Source organism: Doryrhamphus excisus, linkage group LG13 (assembly GCF_037039965.1).
Source record: "Doryrhamphus excisus strain RoL-2023G ecotype Guam linkage group LG13, RoL_Dexc_Guam_v1.1, whole genome shotgun sequence".
In the NCBI taxonomy this organism is placed as follows: Eukaryota; Metazoa; Chordata; class Actinopteri; order Syngnathiformes; family Syngnathidae; genus Doryrhamphus; species Doryrhamphus excisus.
Genome location: NC_136369.1, coordinates 17,686,504 through 17,707,052, shown reverse-complemented (window position 1 = coordinate 17,707,052; position 20,549 = coordinate 17,686,504). Strand labels below are relative to the sequence as shown.

At 38.9% G+C, this 20,549-nt stretch overlaps 1 protein-coding gene and 1 pseudogene across 1 annotated transcript; both read left to right on the top strand.

The window, feature by feature from the left end:
• The first annotated feature begins 780 nt into the window (after positions 1–780).
• On the top strand, positions 781–14,116 carry mmp2 (matrix metallopeptidase 2). The gene is made up of 13 exons (XM_058089461.2): positions 781–1,107; positions 1,188–1,414; positions 2,591–2,739; positions 4,245–4,373; positions 4,584–4,757; positions 5,097–5,270; positions 6,863–7,036; positions 7,114–7,269; positions 7,334–7,460; positions 9,322–9,458; positions 10,596–10,755; positions 10,830–10,939; positions 13,155–14,116. Exons 1-13 carry the CDS (start codon positions 955–957, stop codon positions 13,256–13,258), a joined length of 1,974 nt encoding a protein of 657 aa, XP_057945444.2. The 5' UTR covers positions 781–954; the 3' UTR covers positions 13,259–14,116.
• A 3,048-nt stretch (positions 14,117–17,164) lies between these two features.
• Positions 17,165–17,587, top strand: LOC144901605 (profilin-2 pseudogene; annotated as a pseudogene).
• Positions 17,588–20,549: the final 2,962 nt, after the last annotated feature.

The following is a 20,549-nucleotide window of genomic DNA, read 5'->3' as shown; positions in this document are numbered from 1 at the left end:
ATTTTAGACTGTAAAGAAATTTTAATTTTATTTATTTATTCATTTATTTATTTGTTTATTTATTCATTAAGAATTAAATTCCATTTCATTTGGAAAAAATATAATTATTTAATCTAACCTGTGACGTAAGTAACAATAATAAAGTAATCATTATAAAGACGTCATACAACAATCGGAAATATGTGAATTATGATGGCAAATACTGTGATTACAATGATTAATGGTGGTAGAATATTGTGATTATTTTGTTCATTTATATCAATATTGACTTTGCTGTAGTTTGTCCCTCTAAATGAGAACAATGAGAACAATCGAAGATGCATTATTTTCTTTCAAAGGGCCAAATTTGCGTTGCAGTGATTTGGCCACCAGATGTCGCTATTGAAACATTTTCAAAGTAGTTGCACAATACTGTGTTGCTTTTACTGTAGTCCAATAGTCCTGAATACAATCACAATGTAAACACGCTGTTTTCACTTGTGTTATGGCAAGACAGGGAGGACAGGGCATTGATGTAATATATATTCAAATTTAATAATACATCTTTTGTGCAAAAAATGATAAAAATCAACATGAATCTTTAAGTGTGGCTAGAAGTATACAGCAGGGAATCAACTAACATTGGCACAATCTCATGCAAACAAAGGTTATATTACACATTTGAAGCATTAAGTCATCACTGCCCAGTCTGTGTTCTGCTTTCTTCACTGCTCTGAGGCTGCGCACTAAGAGAGAGAGAGCGAGAGAGAGAGAGGAAAAAAAGTGCATATGCAAGCAAAAAGTGAGAAAGTTCATAGGAGTGGAGTTGCAGGGTGTCCCACTAAGGAAAAGAAAGAAAGAGAGAAAAAAAAAAAGAAAAACCTCCTCCAGAAGAGAAGCACAGGCGACACAAGCAAGAAGGACTGCAAGAGACTAACTATTAGACATCTAGAAGTGTTTTTTCCACACAAAAAAATGGCTTTTGTGTCGCAATTTAGCAGGGCTGGGATTGTCCTCAGTTGTTTTTTGCTGCACTTCATCAACTTTAAAGCAACGATTGCTGCCCCTTCTCCTATCATCAGATTCCCTGGGGATGATACTCCCAGGACAGACAAAGAAGTTGCACTGGTAAGCTGCTTTTAGCCCATTATGCATCATTTTCAAGATTATTTTGACATATTTTCCTTTATGTCGTCCTTTTTTTACAGCGCTATCTGAACACGTTTTACGGGTGCCCACAAGACAGATGTAACCTGATGGTGCTCAAGGACACCTTAAAGAAAATGCAAAAGTTCTTCTCCCTGCAAGAAACCGGAGAGGTCGATGCCAAAACTGTGGAGATCATGAAAAAGCCCCGTTGTGGCGTTCCAGATGTGGCCAATTACAACTTCTTTCACAGGAAACCGATGTGGCAGAAGAAAGACATCACCTACAGGTCAGAACACGGATTTATTTTGTGTTTTTTACCGGAATTATGTAGTGTTGACAACATGCCTGGGTTGAAAAAGTTTTCCCAAACTTTTTCAACCCAATTTACAAAATATGGTTCTCAATTCCCTCGTAAACATTAGCACTTTAGCTACACATAAACAACTTTAGAATTAAAAAAAATCACCTTTTTGAACTCGGTAAATAGATTTAATAAATAATAATAAATAATAAATAAATAGTCTTTTAAGTCTACACCATACATGTTGGAATTCATGTTTACACTCAATGAACCACAGCTGTCCCAGTGGCGGCAGCACTCATGCATGGCACTGTTGCACTATTACCACTTTGCTTGACTGAAGGCAAGACAATAGTTTTAATATTGTGCAAGACCTCCCAAAAAAAAAAAAAACCTTAAACCATATTAAGAAAGCAGGAAGTGAACAAATGTAACAGTTACTGATTATAAATCTGATGCATGTTCAAATGAAATAAAACCATAACCATTACATTTTATCTGCCACTAAGAGGCAACAAAATCAACAAAGTGTAAAAGTGTGATGATAACCATAGAACAGGAATTTGACTTATTGTGACAAAACTGACTTTATTCGGCCCTGAAACGTTTTTATTTAAGTAAAGAATCGGTATACACTTTTACCGGAGAAGCGTTATTAGCACTAAAGCTACATAAATGCTGTTGTTGTTTTGTTTGTGACATACTCATGCTGACTCAGACTGAACACTGCTTTGTTTGAGGTATTTTCAAGCTTCAAAACACCATTATCAAGTAAACTAACCCCCACAGTTTTCCACTAAAAATGGACCCTAAAGAGGCCCCTTGCAGGGAAAAATGCATGATCTAAAATGTGTTTACATATTCAAATGGACCACAACTTGTCCCAGTTTGACCCCCCCCCCCCTAAGCAAACCCCTTCCCTCCCCTTCAACATTCCCCAAACGCCACTCTCCCATCCAGTGGACCATGAAGTGCATTCTTACAGTGTGTGTGTGTGTCAGGTCTTGTGTTATGGAGTTTTCCAGCTTTATCCAGATGAGTGGTTTTATGTACCCCCAGCTTGTCTGCCTGGACTGTTATTCACCACAATGATTCATGGTCATAATGTTGGCTGGCAACCCCCCCCCCCCTTCTTCCAAAATCCTTGCTTCCCTGCTTCAGAATCCTGGGCTACAGTCCTGATCTTGACGAGGAGGTCATTAATGACGCTTTCTTCCGAGCCTTCAAAGTGTGGAGTGACGTCACGCCGCTCTCGTTCAACCGCCTCATGGACGGAGAAGCGGATATCATGATCAACTTTGGACGCAATGGTAAGTGACTTAGCTTCTTCTTTTCATCCTTAATAATGATTTTGAGTGCATGGGAAAGTGGGTAGGTAAATGTAGTTGCACCACACAGCAGGAACAGAACCAATGTTGTAGTAGTAGTAAGGAAAAGTAGTGCTCAAATTGAGTTTCACACCAACAGCTGGGTAGTGTAATCACATTTGAAAGCGCATGTAGAGGTAGATAAAGAAGAAAGAAGTGGAATACCTTATTTATAACCGTAATATTTTCATAGTTTTTAACTTTCTAGATGTGTTTTTTTAACATTATGACAGCTCTCTTGACATGAAATAACACTCCTACAGTCACTTGTATTACCCAATGTAGTAGTAGTAGTAGTAGTAATGCAGTAGATTATAACATTTACAAACATACATAAAACTGTAAATGTTTCCCGTTGCTAGGGGACAGGAAGTGACATTGAGGGTTGAGAGATGGGTTTTAGCTTGCCGCGGGTTCCAACATTAGCATACGTTAGGGATTATTGTGGCTGTTAATAATAATAATAATAATAATTCATGCTTGCAATAAAAGCCTATATTTTTGAAAAAAGCAAAGGATTATTCATTTATTTTCTGCCGCTTATCCTCACGAGGGTCGCGGGGCGAGAGGCGGGGTACACCCTGGACTGATCGCCAGCCAATCACAGGGTACATATAGACAAACAACCATTCACACTCACATTCATACCTATGGACAATTTGGAGTCGCTAATTAACCTAGCATGTTTTTGGAATGTGGGAGGAAACCGGAGTACCCGGAGAAAACCCCACATCCACATCCATATGCAAACTCCACACAGAGATGGCTGAGGGTGGATTTGAACCCTGGTCTCCTAGATTATCAAAAGTGTTGCTTAATGTTAGCATACAGTTTGTGAGCTACAGTGCTAACATTACGTTAGCCTATTTGCTGAAAAAAAAACACAAAATGATCAAACTTGCAAAGCCTAAGTCTGAAACTGACTGACAGATAGTTGGTAGAGCTCTAGTCTTTATTTAATATGTGTAGCAAAGCCTTTTTTTTTCAATGTATACTGTATTTTCTGGACTATAAGTCACTCCGAAGTATAAGTCGCACAAGGCCAGAAATGCATAATTAGGTAGAAAAAAATATACATAAGTCGCACTGGAGTATAAGTCGCATTTTTTGTGGGTAATTTATTTTATAAACTACTTGACCAAAACAGACATTACGTCCTCTTGGAAGGCAAGTTCTAACATTAATAAAATAATAGAGAACAGGCTGAATAGGTGTAAGATATGTTAACACAATGCTTATTCAGCTACACAAAAAATCAACATGAACAGAAAAGATGTCCAGTGTTTATGTAACATAAACAGTTTTTTCATTTATAAGTCGCTCTGGAGTATAAGTCGCAGGAACAGCCAACCTATCAAAAAAAGTGTGACTTATAGTCTGGAAAATACGGTAAATGTAGGCGTCTCTTCTTATTCTCTTCTTCTAAACAAGCTGCGTTTCATCAACAGAACATGGAGATGGTTACCCGTTTGATGGAAAAGACGGCCTCTTGGCTCATGCGTTCGCTCCTGGACCGGGAATCGGTGGCGACTCCCACTTTGACGATGATGAACAGTGGACGCTGGGAGAGGGCCAAGGTAAAGCCAAACTGCTGCATCTCATCTGACATGGAAACTCGAGATACTCCTCAGAGATTGTTTTGTTGAACATTGCGGGGCTTCGCATTAAAAAAAATATATATATTACAAGCCGATCTGGAAGACGAACACAACGAAAAACTCCCACTTGCACATCCTGACCCAGATACATAGATCTTGACCCACTTGGTGAAATTCTTGTTCTAACAGTGGTGAAGGTGAAGTTCGGGAACGCGGATGGAGAGTTCTGCAAGTTCCCTTTCCTGTTCATGGGTACTGAGTACAACAGCTGCACATCTCAGGGTCGCGATGACGGCTTCCTGTGGTGCTCCACCTCGTACAACTTCGATGAAGATGGCAAATATGGCTTCTGTCCTCATGAACGTAGGTTACATGACAGAACATCATGTTTACATTTGCACAATAACCGATAGTTTGTCCACTTCCTGTGTTTACTGTTGACCGAGAAGCACAAGTCCAAACGGTAGAGAGTTATTTCTGTTGGACAGACAGAAAGTAGGCTGCACTATCTGCCAGGAAAGTGTTTCTCGTCCAAGTTTCTGCCCCACTTTTGAGGAACTAGACTTTGTTTTGTTTATCAGTGTTGTGTTGCATTGTTAGAACAACGATCACACGTGTGTCACAGATATGTAAAACCTGTTTTACATCATGTAAACATGACTTTACACATCAAGTATCCTTGGCCTTTCCTTTGCATTGCAGTGCTGTTCACCCTGGGCGGAAACGGTGATGGCGCCGCATGTAAATTCCCCTTCACCTTCCAGGGCGAGAAGTATGACGGATGCACCACGGCGGGCAGGGACGATGGTTACCGTTGGTGTTCCACCACTGACAACTACGACCAGGACAAAACCTTTGGCTTCTGCCCCGAGACTGGTTGGTGGTATTTTCTTCTTCTCTTTGATTTTATTAGCTGTAGACTAGTCTGCTTGATTCTCTCCAAAGGGAAGGAAGCTCCATTTGTGGATTTCCGGACTTTCTTATGAACTGCTGAAGGCCTGTAGAGTAGGACTGGGTTAAAACAATTATTTTTGTAATTGATTAATCTAGAAAATAGTTTTTCGATGCGTTGATTAATCCCTGAAAGTCCCTGATTAGTCCCTGAAAACATAAACATCAAACACAGGGGTCTCAAACACGTGGCCCGTGAGCCAAATGTGGCCTGCAGGACACTAGTTTGAGGCCCCCCGCCTTGATATGAAAGTTTAAAGTTTGATATGGATGCTGTATGGTATCATGTCCCCAGAAAAAAATTATTACGTTTGATTAATGTTCATGTTAAAGGTTAAATAACTGTTAATAGTTATCCTCCCTATCCGTGTGGAAGTGGTAAGTTTTTGGCTATTTAAGTTTAAAGGAAATAACTTGAAGGCTACCGTTTAGGTCGCTAGCTCTCTAGTTTGCGAGTTAGCATGTGTCTCAAGACCCTGCAGTTGCGCAATATGTTGTAAATAAAAAGAGTATAAATGTGACTATAGTCGTGTTTTGTCATGTCTACAGGGCTCTAATAATGCTTTGTTCATTTTAATCTGAAAAAAATAATTTGTCTACCCACCAACTATATGTGGTTTCTTAAGTTTTTATTATTTGCTGTTTTATTATTATTACTATATTTATTTATTACTGATTGATTTTCTTTATTCTTGATTTGTTTATTTATTTTTCATCTTATTTTGTGTAGAAAAATAAAAATTAAGATATTTGAGAACAGTGGAATGTTTTATCAGAGCTTTTCTTGTAGAAAATCGGAACAAAAGCAAAGTTTATTAATTTTTCTGTTTTTAATAAATGCGTTTTTTTGGGTTTTTTTTTTTTTTTGGAAAACCCAGCCTCGCCCAGACCCTATCTCCAGTGGCCCCCCAAGTAAATTGAATTTGAGACCCCTGCACAAACACATGCAAAGGTTAATAAAAATATATATTTCTAAATGATCTGCCCATATCAATAAAGTATAATAACATGAATAATACTAATAATAACATCAATAATAATAATAATAGAAATAAAACTAACTATAGCGCGTATTTGAGGAGTGTGTGTCTGTGTCAGTTTAAATGATCCTGAATGATCCTGTTCATGAAGGTGCATCGACATTTTTTGTGTCGATGTCATCGATGACGTCGACACGTCGTCCCAGTAGAGATCTACTTGTTTTCTACTTTATGTTTGGACTTTGTCGGCATTCTAGGACCTTTCTAGGTTCCGATCTTGACTGGATTGTGTTGAAAACTTTAATTCCATCCGCGAATGAACAAGCTCAAAACTTGGAAACATTTTTGCAGTAGATGCAGAGCACTTCTGTCATATTGATGATCTGTGACTCGTGTTTTGCAGTAGGTGCTAAAAACGGACCTAATGTTTAAGAGCCATCTGATAAGAAGGGTCATCTGAAGGAGGGTTCAGAGTTGGACTGTAAAGACAGGGTTAAAAAAAAGCATAACCACTGAACCTGCCGTTGGTCCTTGCAGCCATGTCAACAATCGGAGGAAACAGCGAGGGCAGCCCATGCGCCTTCCCCTTCACCTTTTTGGGCGACACGTACGAGGCGTGCACGTCGTCCGGCCGCAGCGATGGCAAGATGTGGTGCGCTACGACCAAAAGTTACGATGATGACCGCAAGTGGGGTTTCTGTCCAGATCAAGGTAGATGTTCACAGTTCTTTGTTGAAGCACATCTGCTAAGGAGATCTTTTTTTAAATTTTATCCCGTGTTTTTCTAGGGTACAGTTTATTCCTGGTGGCTGCTCACGAATTCGGTCACGCCCTCGGCTTGGAGCACTCTCAAGACCCTGGTGCACTGATGGCCCCCGTCTACACCTTCACCAAAGACTTCAGACTTTCTAGTGACGACATCAATGGCATACAGGAGCTTTATGGTGAGAAGAAAATACCACAGTTTTTTTTATTACAGGGCAGGGAATAACTTTATATTATTCACAGGCGTTCCTACAGACAAACCTCTACCTCCAACCCAGGGACCCGTTACACCGATGGACATCTGTAAAGAGCCTGTTACCTTTGATGCTGTTGCTCAAATTAGAGGAGAGACCTTCTTCTTCAAGGACAGGTAGCCTCCCTATACTGGTGTGATTTTCATCAGTAGCAAACCAATCGTTATTATCCGTAAAAACTGCCTACGCTGCTTCACAGGCGCCGATGAGTAATGTAAGTACTGTAGTTAGTCACGCAGTGGTTAAAGTGCTACATCAGGCTTTTTTTTTTTGGAACGCACTAGGACGTTGTTTTTGCTGAGACTCACACTACAAAGTAAAAACAACTTTTATGATCATAACAATCTGAAATAGACTGAAGCAAACGGGCCCCAAAACCTCAAAATCTGCTTTTACCCAATTGCTACATTGCAGCTCACAATCTCGCTGATATTCTCCGCCTTGAAACGTTTTGGCTCGTTGTTCGGAAATCAAGCTGTGCTGAAATTTGAGTCTGTGTTGACTCATGATGCTCAAGGAGTTCAAGCACATATTTGGAGTTTAACGTCAGATAGACTCAACTTATTTCAAGTCTCAATGGTAGGTTCCTGTCGATGCATTTCTCTCATCATTTTCCCTTACAGATTAATCCAAAATGCCAGGCAGAGGAGAGACCCTGTATTTGTATACAAACACCAGTCACAAAGTCGCTTAAAAAAACAAGACTGTACTAAAATAATCATCATATTGATAATTAAAAATAATATTGGCAAGTAAATATCTATTTTGCAAACACATTTTAAGACTATTTTCCCACTTTTTCCTATTTTAATATAATAATAATAATTATTATTATTATTATTATTATTATTATAAAGTGGGGGAAAAATAATAATAATAATTATTATTATTATTATATTATTATAATGAGTATAACAATAATAATAATAATAATAATAATAATAATAATAATAATTATTATTATTATTATTATTATTATTATTATTATTATTATTATTATTATTATTATTATTGCAGTAAGTTATGTTATATATAAGCAGTTATTATTATTATTATTATTATTATTATTATTATTATTATTATTGTATTAAAATAAGGAAAAGTGGGAAAATAGTCTTAAAATGTGTTTGCAAAATAGATATTTACTTGCCAATATTATTTTTAATTATCAATATGATGATTATTTTAGTACAGTCTTGTTTTTTTAATAATATATTTATTATGTATTTTTTAATAATATTTTTTGTTATTTAAGAAAAAAATAATTATTATTATTATTAATAGTAATTATTAGTTATATTAATTATAACAATATTATAATATTATTATAATATTATATAATAATAATAATAATAATTATTATTATTATTATTATTATTATTTATTTATTATTATTTTTTTTAATAGCGCTTTTCAAAATACTGAAAATGGAGTTGAATAAAAGCAAGTAAAGAGAGTAAAAGACACATTAAAATACAACATTCCTTTGTTTATACACTGCTAAAACATGGGTAAAAGTGGGGCACAGCAGTCAGGTATAAAACGTTAGACATTAAAAACAGATTTAAAGAGGTAAAAATGTTTAAAATATCATTAACAACACCAGAATAATAATACATTCCAATATGCAATCATGCAAACATTTTTGCTGTCACTTCATAAATTTGACTCCATCCTCTGCTCTACTTTTAAAAACCGGCCCATCTTTTTTGCCTTTCAAAAAACTGGGTCAGTGGAAAAGCGTTTGGGAATCAGTGGTGGTTGTTGTTGTGCAGCTTTATTGCAAATCCAGGCAAGATGGCTCTTGTTCCATTGGGTAGCCTCCAGCCTTTTAACGACAACCAGATGCTCATGAATCAGGCTTTTGTGGCTTAGTCCACCAGTGGAGCCCCTACTACTCCCACACTAAAACACTGAGCCCACCTCTATACCCCCATCCTCCTCCTTTTAACCACCCCGTTCTCGTCTTTGTGTCAGGTTCCTGTTCAGGTCTGTCAACTTCAGAGCCAAGCCCAGTGGACCCATGCTGGTAGCCACCTACTGGCCGGACCTACCTAGCAAGATAGATGCCGCCTATGAGAACCCACTGGAGGAGAAGACGGTCTTCTTCTCAGGTTGGATGAATAAACTGCTGATTTCTGGCAATATAGTGTCAGAAATAAAAAGTCGGATAACTTTACTCTTTGGAACATCATGGAGTCATTGGCTGACTCTTTGCGGGGTCTGCCAGAATATCGCAAAGTACTTATTAGTGGTTCTTGACACATTTTTTTGTGTTTTACTAATACAATGATACTCTTGCTTTACCATGGGATTTATATAATATGTATTAGCTGTAAAATTTGTCCAGTCTGTGCTGTCACTTTTCAGCACAGATCAAGGCATAGCTTAGTTATTAGCATTAGCATTCTGGCAATCGGCAACAGATAGCACCAAACGAGTCAGAGGTTTTCATCCTGGCACTCACGCGTGCCGGTGACCTGTAAAGACGAAACCTGCTGGAAAGTGTCTTACAGATTGTTAGCAAGTTAGCAAACAGAGTGTTTATAATAGTCATTTGAAGATTAGGCGGGGCTGCACGGTGGTCGGTTGGTTAGCGCGCAGACCTCACAGCTAGGAGACCCGAGTTCAATCCCACCCGCGGCCATCTCTGTGGGGAGTTTGCATGTTCTCCGCGGTGCATGCGTGGGTTTTCTCCGGGGACTCTCTTTCTATGTTGTTCTTGTTTTTGAGTGTGTCTCGTTGGGACGATGCGTTCAATGCATGTGGTTTTTGCAGTTTCTCAGGTTTTTTTTGCAGCCCCATCTTGAATAAAATGTCAAAATTTTCGAAAGACAACCCCTTCACTACCGGCCATTTTTGACTGATTTATCAAGGCTCACGTGGGCTGCACGGTGGTCTAGTGGTTAGCGCGCAGACCTCACAGCTAGGACACCCGAGTTCAATCTCTGTGTGGAGTTTGCATGTTCTCCCCGTGCATGCGTGTTTTTTCTCCGGGTACTCCGGTTTCCTCCCACATTCCAAAAACATGCTAGGTTAATTAGCGACTCCAAATTGTCCATAGGTATGAATGTGAGTGTGAATGGTTGTTTGTCTATATGTGCCCTGTGATTGGCTGGCGACCGGTTCAGGATGTACCAAAGTCAGCTGGGATAGATTCCAGTATTCCCTGTGACCCTATTTAGGATAAGCGCCATAGAAAATGGATAGATGGATGTTGTTACAATAGCTGCTATCGTGCTTCCTCCCAGGAAACGAGATGTGGGTCTACAAGGCTGATGAGCTCCAGAAAGGCTACCCCAAGAGGCTCAGCAGCCTCGGCCTCCCGAGCGATGTGGAGCACATCGACGCCGCTTTCAGCTTCAGGAAGAACAGGAAAACTTACCTCTTTGCCGGGGAAAACTTTTGGAGGTGAGGAAAAAAAACAAATAGATTTCCCGAGAGTCTGTCTTTGGTGTTACAACTTTGTGTCCTCATGTTTGCAGATATGATGAAAATACCAAGACAATGGACGGCGGTTTCCCGAAACTTATCGCTGAATCCTGGAATGGCATCCCGGATAACATTGACTCTGCTTTCAGTCTCAACGGAATTGGTATTTTCTTTTCTGTTATGTGTTTAGGATACTTTATATTGAAGTACTGCATGCTAACACATGACTCTTAATGTTAGTTTTGCTTGGTTGGTGAAAAGGCGAGTACATGCAGGGTGAAATTTCAGGAATGCAAAGACATTCGGCAAAGACCGCTGTCGGCTTTGGATTGGACGGGAATATTTTGCCAGTGGGTTTTTTTTTCCATTGCGGCTTTCCCGAATATACGCAGCATCAACATCTTGATATAAAGCAAGTCTGTGCAACGCTACAGTCGAGCCTGTGTCTGCTTCCATGATGAGACAACTTTCAGCAGTCTTCATTCATGTGGGCCATACACTGTTCTGATTAAGGTCTGAATCCAGAGACTGACTTTTGATGATTTAGAGTTTTTTCCGGATGTTTTGAAACGATCAATGACTCTCCGATCCCAGCTTGTTATAAAACATTGCATACATAAGAAACCCTTGACAGAGAGTTTATGTTTTTTAAGGGAATGTTTACATTTACCTTTGATGGAGAGTCACCCGTCTTGTTTGGACCGATGCATTCAATGCTGTCTTAGTGACCTTTTTGAGTGTTAAGCTGCTGTGTGATGAGTTTGACACCGTGCATATTATACACTGGAAATTACGGTAAATACAGGAGACTCTCCTTTTGTGGCCACTCGTGTTTTCTTTCTGTCTTCTGTCTCCTCTCGGATTAAACTACCTCCCGAGAAGTACCATCATTTCTGGTGTAAAAGCTGCTATTTTCTTCAGAAATTTTGAACCCTACGGTTTCTAATTTATGGCTATGTTCTAATCTTATCACATCTCATGTACTTCAGAACTACTAATAATCGTGGAGGCTCGCGGAGGCAGAAGTTAAAACAGCAGTACTTGTGTTGTTTATTTCTTAGTGACCTTTTTTGAGTGTTAAGCTGCTGTGTGATGAGTTTGACACCGTGCATATTATACACTGGAAATTACGGTAAATACAGGAGACTCTCCTTTTGTGGCCACTCGTGTTTTCTTTCTGTCTTCTGTCTCCTCTCGGATTAAACTACCTCCCGAGAAGTACCATCATTTCTGGTGAATAAGCTGCTATTTTCTTCTGAAATTTTTAACCCTACGGTTTCTAATTTATGCCTATGTTCTAATCTTATCACATCTCATGTACTTCAGAACTACTAATAATCGTGGAGGCTCGTGGAGGCAGAAGTTAAAACAGCAGTACTTGTGTTGTTTATTTCTTAGTGACCTTTTTTGAGTGTTAAGCTGCTGTGTGATGAGTTTGACACCGTGCATATTATACACTGGAAATTACAGTAAATACAGGAGACTCTCCATTGTTGTTGTTTGTGTCTCGTTAGGATTAATGAGTTCAATGCTGTGTGGTTTACACTTTACTTGTTTTTTTTTTGGTGCCCTCAGTCTCCTCTCAGGTAGAATGTGTGTTCTTAGAGAAGTAAATAGAACAGACGGTCGCATTGGTATTGTTCGGTATTGTGTCTCGGTAGTACTTTTCGCAGTTCCTCACCTTTTTTTTGCTGCCTACAGTCTCTTTGTCGGATAAAATGTGTTTCTTTGTGAAAATTAATGCAGGACATTGTGTGTTTTTCTTGTTTTTGAATGTGACTCGTTGGGACGATGCGTTCAATGCATGTGGTTTTTTGCAGTTTCTCAGGTTTTCTTGGTGTTGTCAGTCGCCTCTTGAATAAAATGTCGAAATTTTCAAAAAAACAACCCTTTCACTACCTGGACATTTTAGACAATTTTGACTGATTAGCGCGTGGTTAGCGCGCAGACCTCACAGCTAGGAGACCCAAGTTCAATCCCACCCGCGGCCATCTTCTGTGTGGAGTTTGCATGTTCTCCCCCCGTGCATGCGTGGGTTTTCTCCGGGTACTCCGGTTTCGTCACACATTTCCATCCGGCCATTTTAGACAATTTTGACTGATTTATGAATGCTCACAGAATATTGGGTTCCATGGCTGTATAAAATGGAACCTACCAAAAGAAAGATTGGACCCTTGTCTAAAGTGCGTGGGTTACAATTTCCCTACAATGTGTAACATTCTGCACGTTACACTCCTCCATGCTCTTCCCCTCCAGATGTAGAAATACGTCTTTTGTATTGAATCATTGTTTTTGTTTATTAGCTATTTGTTTATTAGTTCGTTATACTTTACATATGCACACATACTAAATCATTTCCTGTTTTTGTCTTTGGCCAGATTACAGCTACTTCTTCAAAGGCAACCACTATTTCAAACTGGAGGACAGCAGCTTGAAAATTGTCAAGTTAGGTGAAATCACAAAGGACTGGCTCGGCTGTTGAGCGCCTACCAAAAAAAAATGCATCCGGCGACTCCCTGTGACGAGGACATTGCCAAGCTAATGTACTCAACCTGAGGCCCGCTTATTGGACCCGTCGTCTACACCATGAAACTCATCGATTTGGTGCTGATGTTCCATCACGTTCCATGTTTTACGCCGATGCACATTTACTACACTATGTACTCTTTTTTTTTTTTATTGTTGTTGTATTGTTGTCTAGTTTTACTGTAGTTTTGAACCGAGACATCAGGTATGTCCACACTGCATTGAACGATGAGGTTGTTGTGAACAGTATACGGAATTCATGTAGATGAAGTGTGTAAACTAGGTTTTTATACATATATATATATATATATATATATAAATGTATGTTTTGACTAGTTAATTTGCTAATAGTTGTGCAATACATTTGAAAAAAATGACTTTTGCACAATCTCTCTGACCGAATATGGTGCTTTTTGAAACTTTTTTTCTTCAGAAAATGCACACAATCGGGTGTCAAACTAATGGAAAGAATTACAATGTACTTTTAGATGACTTCTTTTAATTTGACACCCATTTGTGGATACATGCATTTTTTTTTTTATGTTTATTTGAGGATGTCCGGAATGGACTATTTGCATATTTTCCTCTTGTTAGCACTTTTGTAGGAACTTTGTTTTATTTTTGACTGAGGTACAGAGAGATTGAAGGTACAGGTTGCCTCTTGAGGTTGTTTAGGTTTGGGTACTGCAGAAATTAGAATTTACTTCTTGAACGTGTCAGTTGTTTTTGTGTTGTTTGTAATGCTTGCGCACTTTGTTACTGTCAGCAATAAAGATGGTCATTATAACAATAATATGGAAACGTGTATATGAACTGTATAACACAATACACCATATTAAATAACACTACTTGTTCATATGGGTAGTCGTAGCCTAAATAAAAAATAATGTTGCGCCTTCTAGTGGACATTTCACTAAATAAACAGTTTAATTGTGCTTAATATTTAAGCAGCGTATGTGTAGAATATAAATAAATGTTTTACATTCTTTTGACTGCCTTAATGGGTTTTTTTAATGTAAAAAATATTGATAAATATACTTTATTATTAACCCCGTGAGGGAATTTAATGTGCAAGCATATTCACACATCGTGTACAAATGTTAATCTACATGAGAAAAATGAAGAGCAAACAAGAAAAAAAAATGCACAAGCAATATTAAATAAGAATGAAAAAGGAAAACTGTTTCAAAATATTTGTATATATATTTGTATATAAGTGTTTAAAATAGAAAAAGTAAACAACCCAAGTGATGCTGTTCCACTTCAGTCCTGTAGGTGGTGATAGAGCGCAGTACAAACCATTACCAGACAAAATAATCAAATAATGAAAAACAATGAAGAACTTGACGAGATTTTTACACTCCGGAGGAAAAAAGTCAGGGATTTACTTTGACATTTAAATGTCTTATTTCATTCGGCCTGCTTGTTCTAAATCTTTGGTATCAATTCGTTCAGTAGTTTTTAGTTGATTTTGTAAAAAGTTAGTACGAATAAACCATTGCCTCAACTATGGCGTCACTTTATTTCGTCACTTGCTATGTGACGCAATTATTATCATTATTGTTATAATCTTTATCATTATTACCATCATAATAATCATCATTAATATTACCATTTTCATCATTATAGTTAAAAATGTTGTGATTTTTTTATTTTTAATTATTTAATTTAACAGACTTCATTGCTTCTTGTAGAGTGTAGAAATTTCATCTGTTATTTTCTGAAATCCGCAGTCTTTGTGTGTCAATTTATTAGCCCACTTTTTTTGTGACATTTACTTATTTTCTGGATTGCATGTGTTCTAATCTTATGCATTAAAAAAAAACAAGAACTTGAGACTGTGTCTGGACAGGTGACCAACCCAAACATCAGTTTCTTCTTGTTAAGCCCTACCTGAGGTTTTTAGACGTGTTTATTAGTTTGTGTGTGTCTAGTCTTGTGCGTTAGGACGCAAGGTTTTAGGTCTGTGCTCAAACCAATTTTTGAAGCAATGATGTCTTGCTGTCCATTATTACTATTTTTTGTAAAGTAATAATTAATAATATTAATGATAATCACTACCTCTATATTAGGTAATATTCTTACATTTCTCATATCAGTCAATCAGAGATTCCAGCAGAGATGACAAGACAGTAGAATGATCACTATTAAAATACCATTCCCACTTATATTTATAATCAGACACTTAGCTTATATTGTGTCACATTTTATCGAATTTACAACTAAATTAAATTCAGTAGTGCCACCAATGTAGACAGTTTTTTTTTCTCCCCCCAAAATCAACAATATTTTTTTCCTGTGGCTACCAACAAAATAATGAGTAACATTTAAAGAGGAGAAAGGGAAAAAAATATATACATTTATATATACACATACATATACATACATACATATATATACACACACATACATATACACATATACATATGCATATGTACGGTAAAGTCTCGTTATATCGATATTCTCGGGAGTCGGAAAAAATACCGATATAACCGGACTATCCATATATCCGATCCTGCGCCGAACTGCATTAAAAGTAGGCGGATCTTTGATATGGCATGTAATTTTCTCCTTGAGTTCATGGATTGCGTATCTAGCATGCTTTTGTACTACAATACATTTTGTACTACAGTAAATAAAAATAAACTTACGCTGTAGTGATTACCGGTTACCGGGACATAATTCACCCCGGAACATAATTCACCCCGGAACTATCGATAAGGAAGGTGTTGCCACCCGGATGGGTAGGCGCGAGGGACGGGTGTTTTCCGCTGTGTGTGCTGCACTCTGGTGGTGGAAGTGTGAAAAATAAAGTTGACTGGAAGCAGCCGTTGGCCGTGTTCTTTTTTGGTATTGAAATCCTTAAGCAAAGATTGATTTAAGCTGCTTTTGTATCGATATAAGCAGACCAAATTGGCTGGCGGGAGATGAAAAGGGCATCGTAGTAACCGGATTATCATAATAACCGTGTATCCTACTAACGGAGCTAATTATATCATAAAAGACTAGAAATTTGCCGGGAAATGAAAATAGTATCGTAATAAGTAGTAATTCGTTTTAACTGATATCGATATAACAAGACTTTACTGTATATACACATCTACACATAAATGCATACATACATATGCACATGTACAAAAATGAAATATTGAGGATAAACATAACTGCAATATAACTTTATATACACGTTTCCAAACTAATATGACCTGCATCAAGTAGTCAGACCTTTTAGTGACGTTTAACTGATGGTGAAATTGGGCTAACTTATAATGTCGCTATTATAATTTGATAAAATCCAATCTTTATATTTTTGTTTAAATTGTAGTATACTTTTACTCTCCTTAATTTCCGACGGCAAACTCTATTATATCTGCAAATTTGAGCCGTTTGGATTGGAGGACCTTTGAGGGGGAATGAAGGGGAATGTATATTTTATTAGCTTATTTACTCCGTGGATACGCTTTTATATTTACTCATAGCAGGGCAGTTACACAAACACATAGAGCTTGCGTATTTTCAAGTAATTGTAACACACCCACACATAGTATACACATGACTCACAAGACTCATAAGACACTGTCCGTGACAACAAGGTGGAAACAACAAGTACGCATTCCTTTGCAACAAAGGAAAAGCAGACTGTTCCAGATGCCTTGATGCCCTTACAAAGGAAAGATGCCTTGATGCCCCAACGAACAAACGAAAGGAGGAACATCATGAAAGCGGTCCAAGCAAGGATTGGTCCAGGACTTCAACCTCAAGTGTATAAAAAGGCCAGGCATGGAAAAAGGAAGGTTGCTTTTTGTCGGACTCATTATAGACTCTTCTACCGCCCTAAGACTCATCCTCGGAAAAAGGAAAAATGTCCTGGCAAAACTACGTGGACAACCTGATGGCCGACGGCTCCTGCCAGGACGCGGCCGTTGTTGGCTACACCGATTCCAAATACGTCTGGGCATCATCGTGTCCGGGTGGCACATTTTCCGGCGTTACGACCGACGAAATTGACGCAATAATAACCGGTGACCGAAATTGCCTGCTCACCAGCGGGCTAACCTTAGGCAAACAGAAGTGCTCTGTAATTAGAGATCAATTCCAGAGTGACGGTGATTGGTCAATGGACATCCGGACAAAGAGTCGAGGAGGAGGGCCCACGTACAATGTTGCTGTATGCAAAACTGACAGAGTATTGGTGATGGTGATGGGGAAGGAAGGGATCCACGGTGGGACGCTCAACAAGAAAACACACGACATGGCCAAATACCTGAGGCAGTCTGGATACTAAAGCGTTTTTCTTTCACCCCCCGCCCCCCCACCTTGTCTTAAGTTGACCCATCAGAGCAGATGTACTTCAGCAAGACCAGCAAGAACACTTTCTGAATTGGCGCCGGTCTTTTCAACAATGACTTCTGAGTTCTTTACTTGGCTCACAGCGTCCCCCAACGCTAACGTCCTGGAGGGGAGACGTGCATATGCATATCTCTGTCCACTGTCTTCGCTCGTCTCCCCGTATGGACCGGCTAGGTTAACTATCACGCTCACTGGTAGCGTCAAAGCAACGGACATTCCACGGTTACTGGCTCAGGCACTTATAGCGTTTTTGTTTGCCAGCTCCTGTAATATAAATATTGTTTATGAAAGCTTGCCATTCATATCCCAGCTTTTGTTTAGTTTTTCTTTTGATAATAGGACCAAAGCTGGGCGGTTGATCCAACATCAGCTTCCTGTTATGCCGCAGGGGAGCTGAGCAGGAACTAGCCTCCGCGGCAGGAGAGAGCAGCCCGGCACAGTGAACGGGAACGACCGCCGTTTCTACGGAGGCGAATATCCAACGTCCAACGTAAAAACTAACTTCACCACGGTGCCTTCGTGTTCGTGCTTCTGTGGAATCGATGGCCTTTTTTTTTTTTTTCCCCCTCACCGTACGCCGAGCCCCGACTCGCTGGGCGCCAACTGTTAACGTCCAACTGCTAAAATGTCCCAATGTCGCACTCCTCGAGATGGGATTGGTTGGAAGCGATGTGTATCCTGTGCCGTATTGTTAGCGGTCTTGATTAGCCACCATCGGCATGATAACATGAAGCTCCTGCTGCTGCTGCTGCTGCCTTCTCTGTGATTGCGATCCCCCCGCATCTGTTTCCTGCCCGCGATGCCGTCCCAGCGCGTCTTCGATCAACCCCTTCGTACAGGACACTAAACTCTCCAAGACCACCATACTCAAAAGTGAGTGACTACGGCGTTTCTTTTCTTATATTTAAATACGTCAAAATAATAGAGACCGATGCGCTGACGATGTAATGACAATCGTTGATCTGCTAATTGCATACAATGACAGGGTTAGGGTTTAGGGTTCACCCCCCCCCCGCCCCTGCTCGACAATTAATCTAAAGATTTGAAATTTGCATGCATCGACTTCTTGTTGATTGTTGTAAGTAACAACACTCAGCGCTGCCATCTGTTGGCATCTGAACAAACTACACACAGTAATATACCATCAACCGTGACGCTAACGATGGATACATCTGGGGCGCAGCGCTATCGATCAATCGATCGATCGTGCAGATCCATCGTTAACAGCCATATTGTACAGAGCAGCCGGGACGAACATGCACATATGTCACACTAACTTCCATTTCAGTCTTAATTTTTAACATAGTCATATTGTACTGAGCAGCTAGGACATTGCTTCTATGGTTATCGTCACACTTTTTAATCTCTTCAATGGTGGCATCCCACTATTAAGTCATAAGTCTTCATTGTGTTGTCTGCAGGCTCATGTGTCAGAGTGTGATGGCCACCCTGGGGAGAGCCTACTACTTCTGCATGGGCTTCCGAGTGGTGGTGAAGGGCAAGCAAGTGAGCAGCAGCGAGGCCCCCATCCTGGCCGTGCCCCCCCCCCCCCCCCCCCCCACTCCACCTTCTTTGACTGTATCGTGTGCATCGTGGCCGGCCTGCCTTCCACTTGTTTCCCGCATGGAGAACCTGGCCACGCCCATCTTTGGCAGTGAGTCATTTTAACGTAAACGTTGTGTATTTTGCCTAGTTGACCTAGGACTAACAACGTACTCAACCTGAGGCCCGCTTATTGGACCCGTCGTCTACACCATGAAACTCATCGATTTGGTGCTGATGTTTCACGTTTTTATTGCTGTTGTTGTATTGTTGTCTAGTTTTGCTGTAGTTTTGAGACATCAGGTATGTCCACACTGCATTGAACGATGAGGTTGTTGTGAACAGTATACGGAATTCATGTAGATGAAGTGTGTAAACTAGGTTTTTATACATATATATATATACGTATATATAAATGTATGTTTTGACTAGTTAATTTGCTAATAGTTGTGCAATACATTTGAAAAAAATGACTTCTGTTTGACCGAATATGGTGCTTTTTGAAACTTTTTTCTTCAGAAAATGCACACAATCGGGTGTCAAACTAATGGAAAGAATTACAATGTACTTTTAGATGATTTCTTTTAATTTGACACCCATTTGTGGATACATGCATTTTTTTTTAATGTTTATTTGAGGATATCCGGAATGGAATATTTGCATATTTTCCTCTTGTTAGCACTTTTGTATGAACTTTGTTTTATTATTGACTGAGGTACAGAGAGATTGAAGGTACAGGTTGCCTCTTGAGGTTGTTTAGGTTTGGGTACTGCAGAAATTAGATTTTACTTCTTGAACGTGTCAGTTGTTTGTTTTTGTGTTGTTTGTAATGCTTGTGCACTTTGTTACTGTCAGCAATAAAGATGGTCATTATAACAATATGGAATATGAAAACGTGTATATGAACTGTATAACACAATACACCATATTAAATAACACTACTTGTTCATATGGGTAGTCGTAGCCTAAATAAAAAATAATGTTGCGCCTTCTAGTGGACATTTCACTAAATAAACAGTTTAATTGTGCTTAATATTTAAGCAGGGTGTGTGTAGAATATAAATAATGTTTTACATTCTTGTGACTGCCTTAATGGGGGTTTTTAATGTAAAAACAATATTAATAAATATACTTTATTAACCCCGTGAGGGAATTTAATGCGCAAGCATATTCACACAACGTGTACAAATGTTAATCTACATGAGAAAAATGAAGAGCAAACAAGAAAAAAAATGCACAAGCAATATTAAATAAGAATGAAAAAGGAAAACTTTCAAAATCTTTGAAACCCGTCTCTGTTTAAGTGTTTAAAATAGAAAAGGTAAACAACCCAAGTGATGCTGTTCCACTTCAGT

Excerpts from the sequence above, each read along its gene's own strand:
- mmp2 (XM_058089461.2), top strand. The coding sequence starts at position 955 with ATGGCTTTTGTGTCGCAATTTAGCAGGGCTGGGATTGTCCTCAGTTGT. Across the intron at positions 7,461-9,321 it reads ACCTTCTTCTTCAAGGACAG|GTTCCTGTTCAGGTCTGTCA; the intron begins GTAGCCTCCCTA and ends TCTTTGTGTCAG. Across the intron at positions 10,940-13,154 it reads TTTCAGTCTCAACGGAATTG|ATTACAGCTACTTCTTCAAA; the intron begins GTATTTTCTTTT and ends GTCTTTGGCCAG.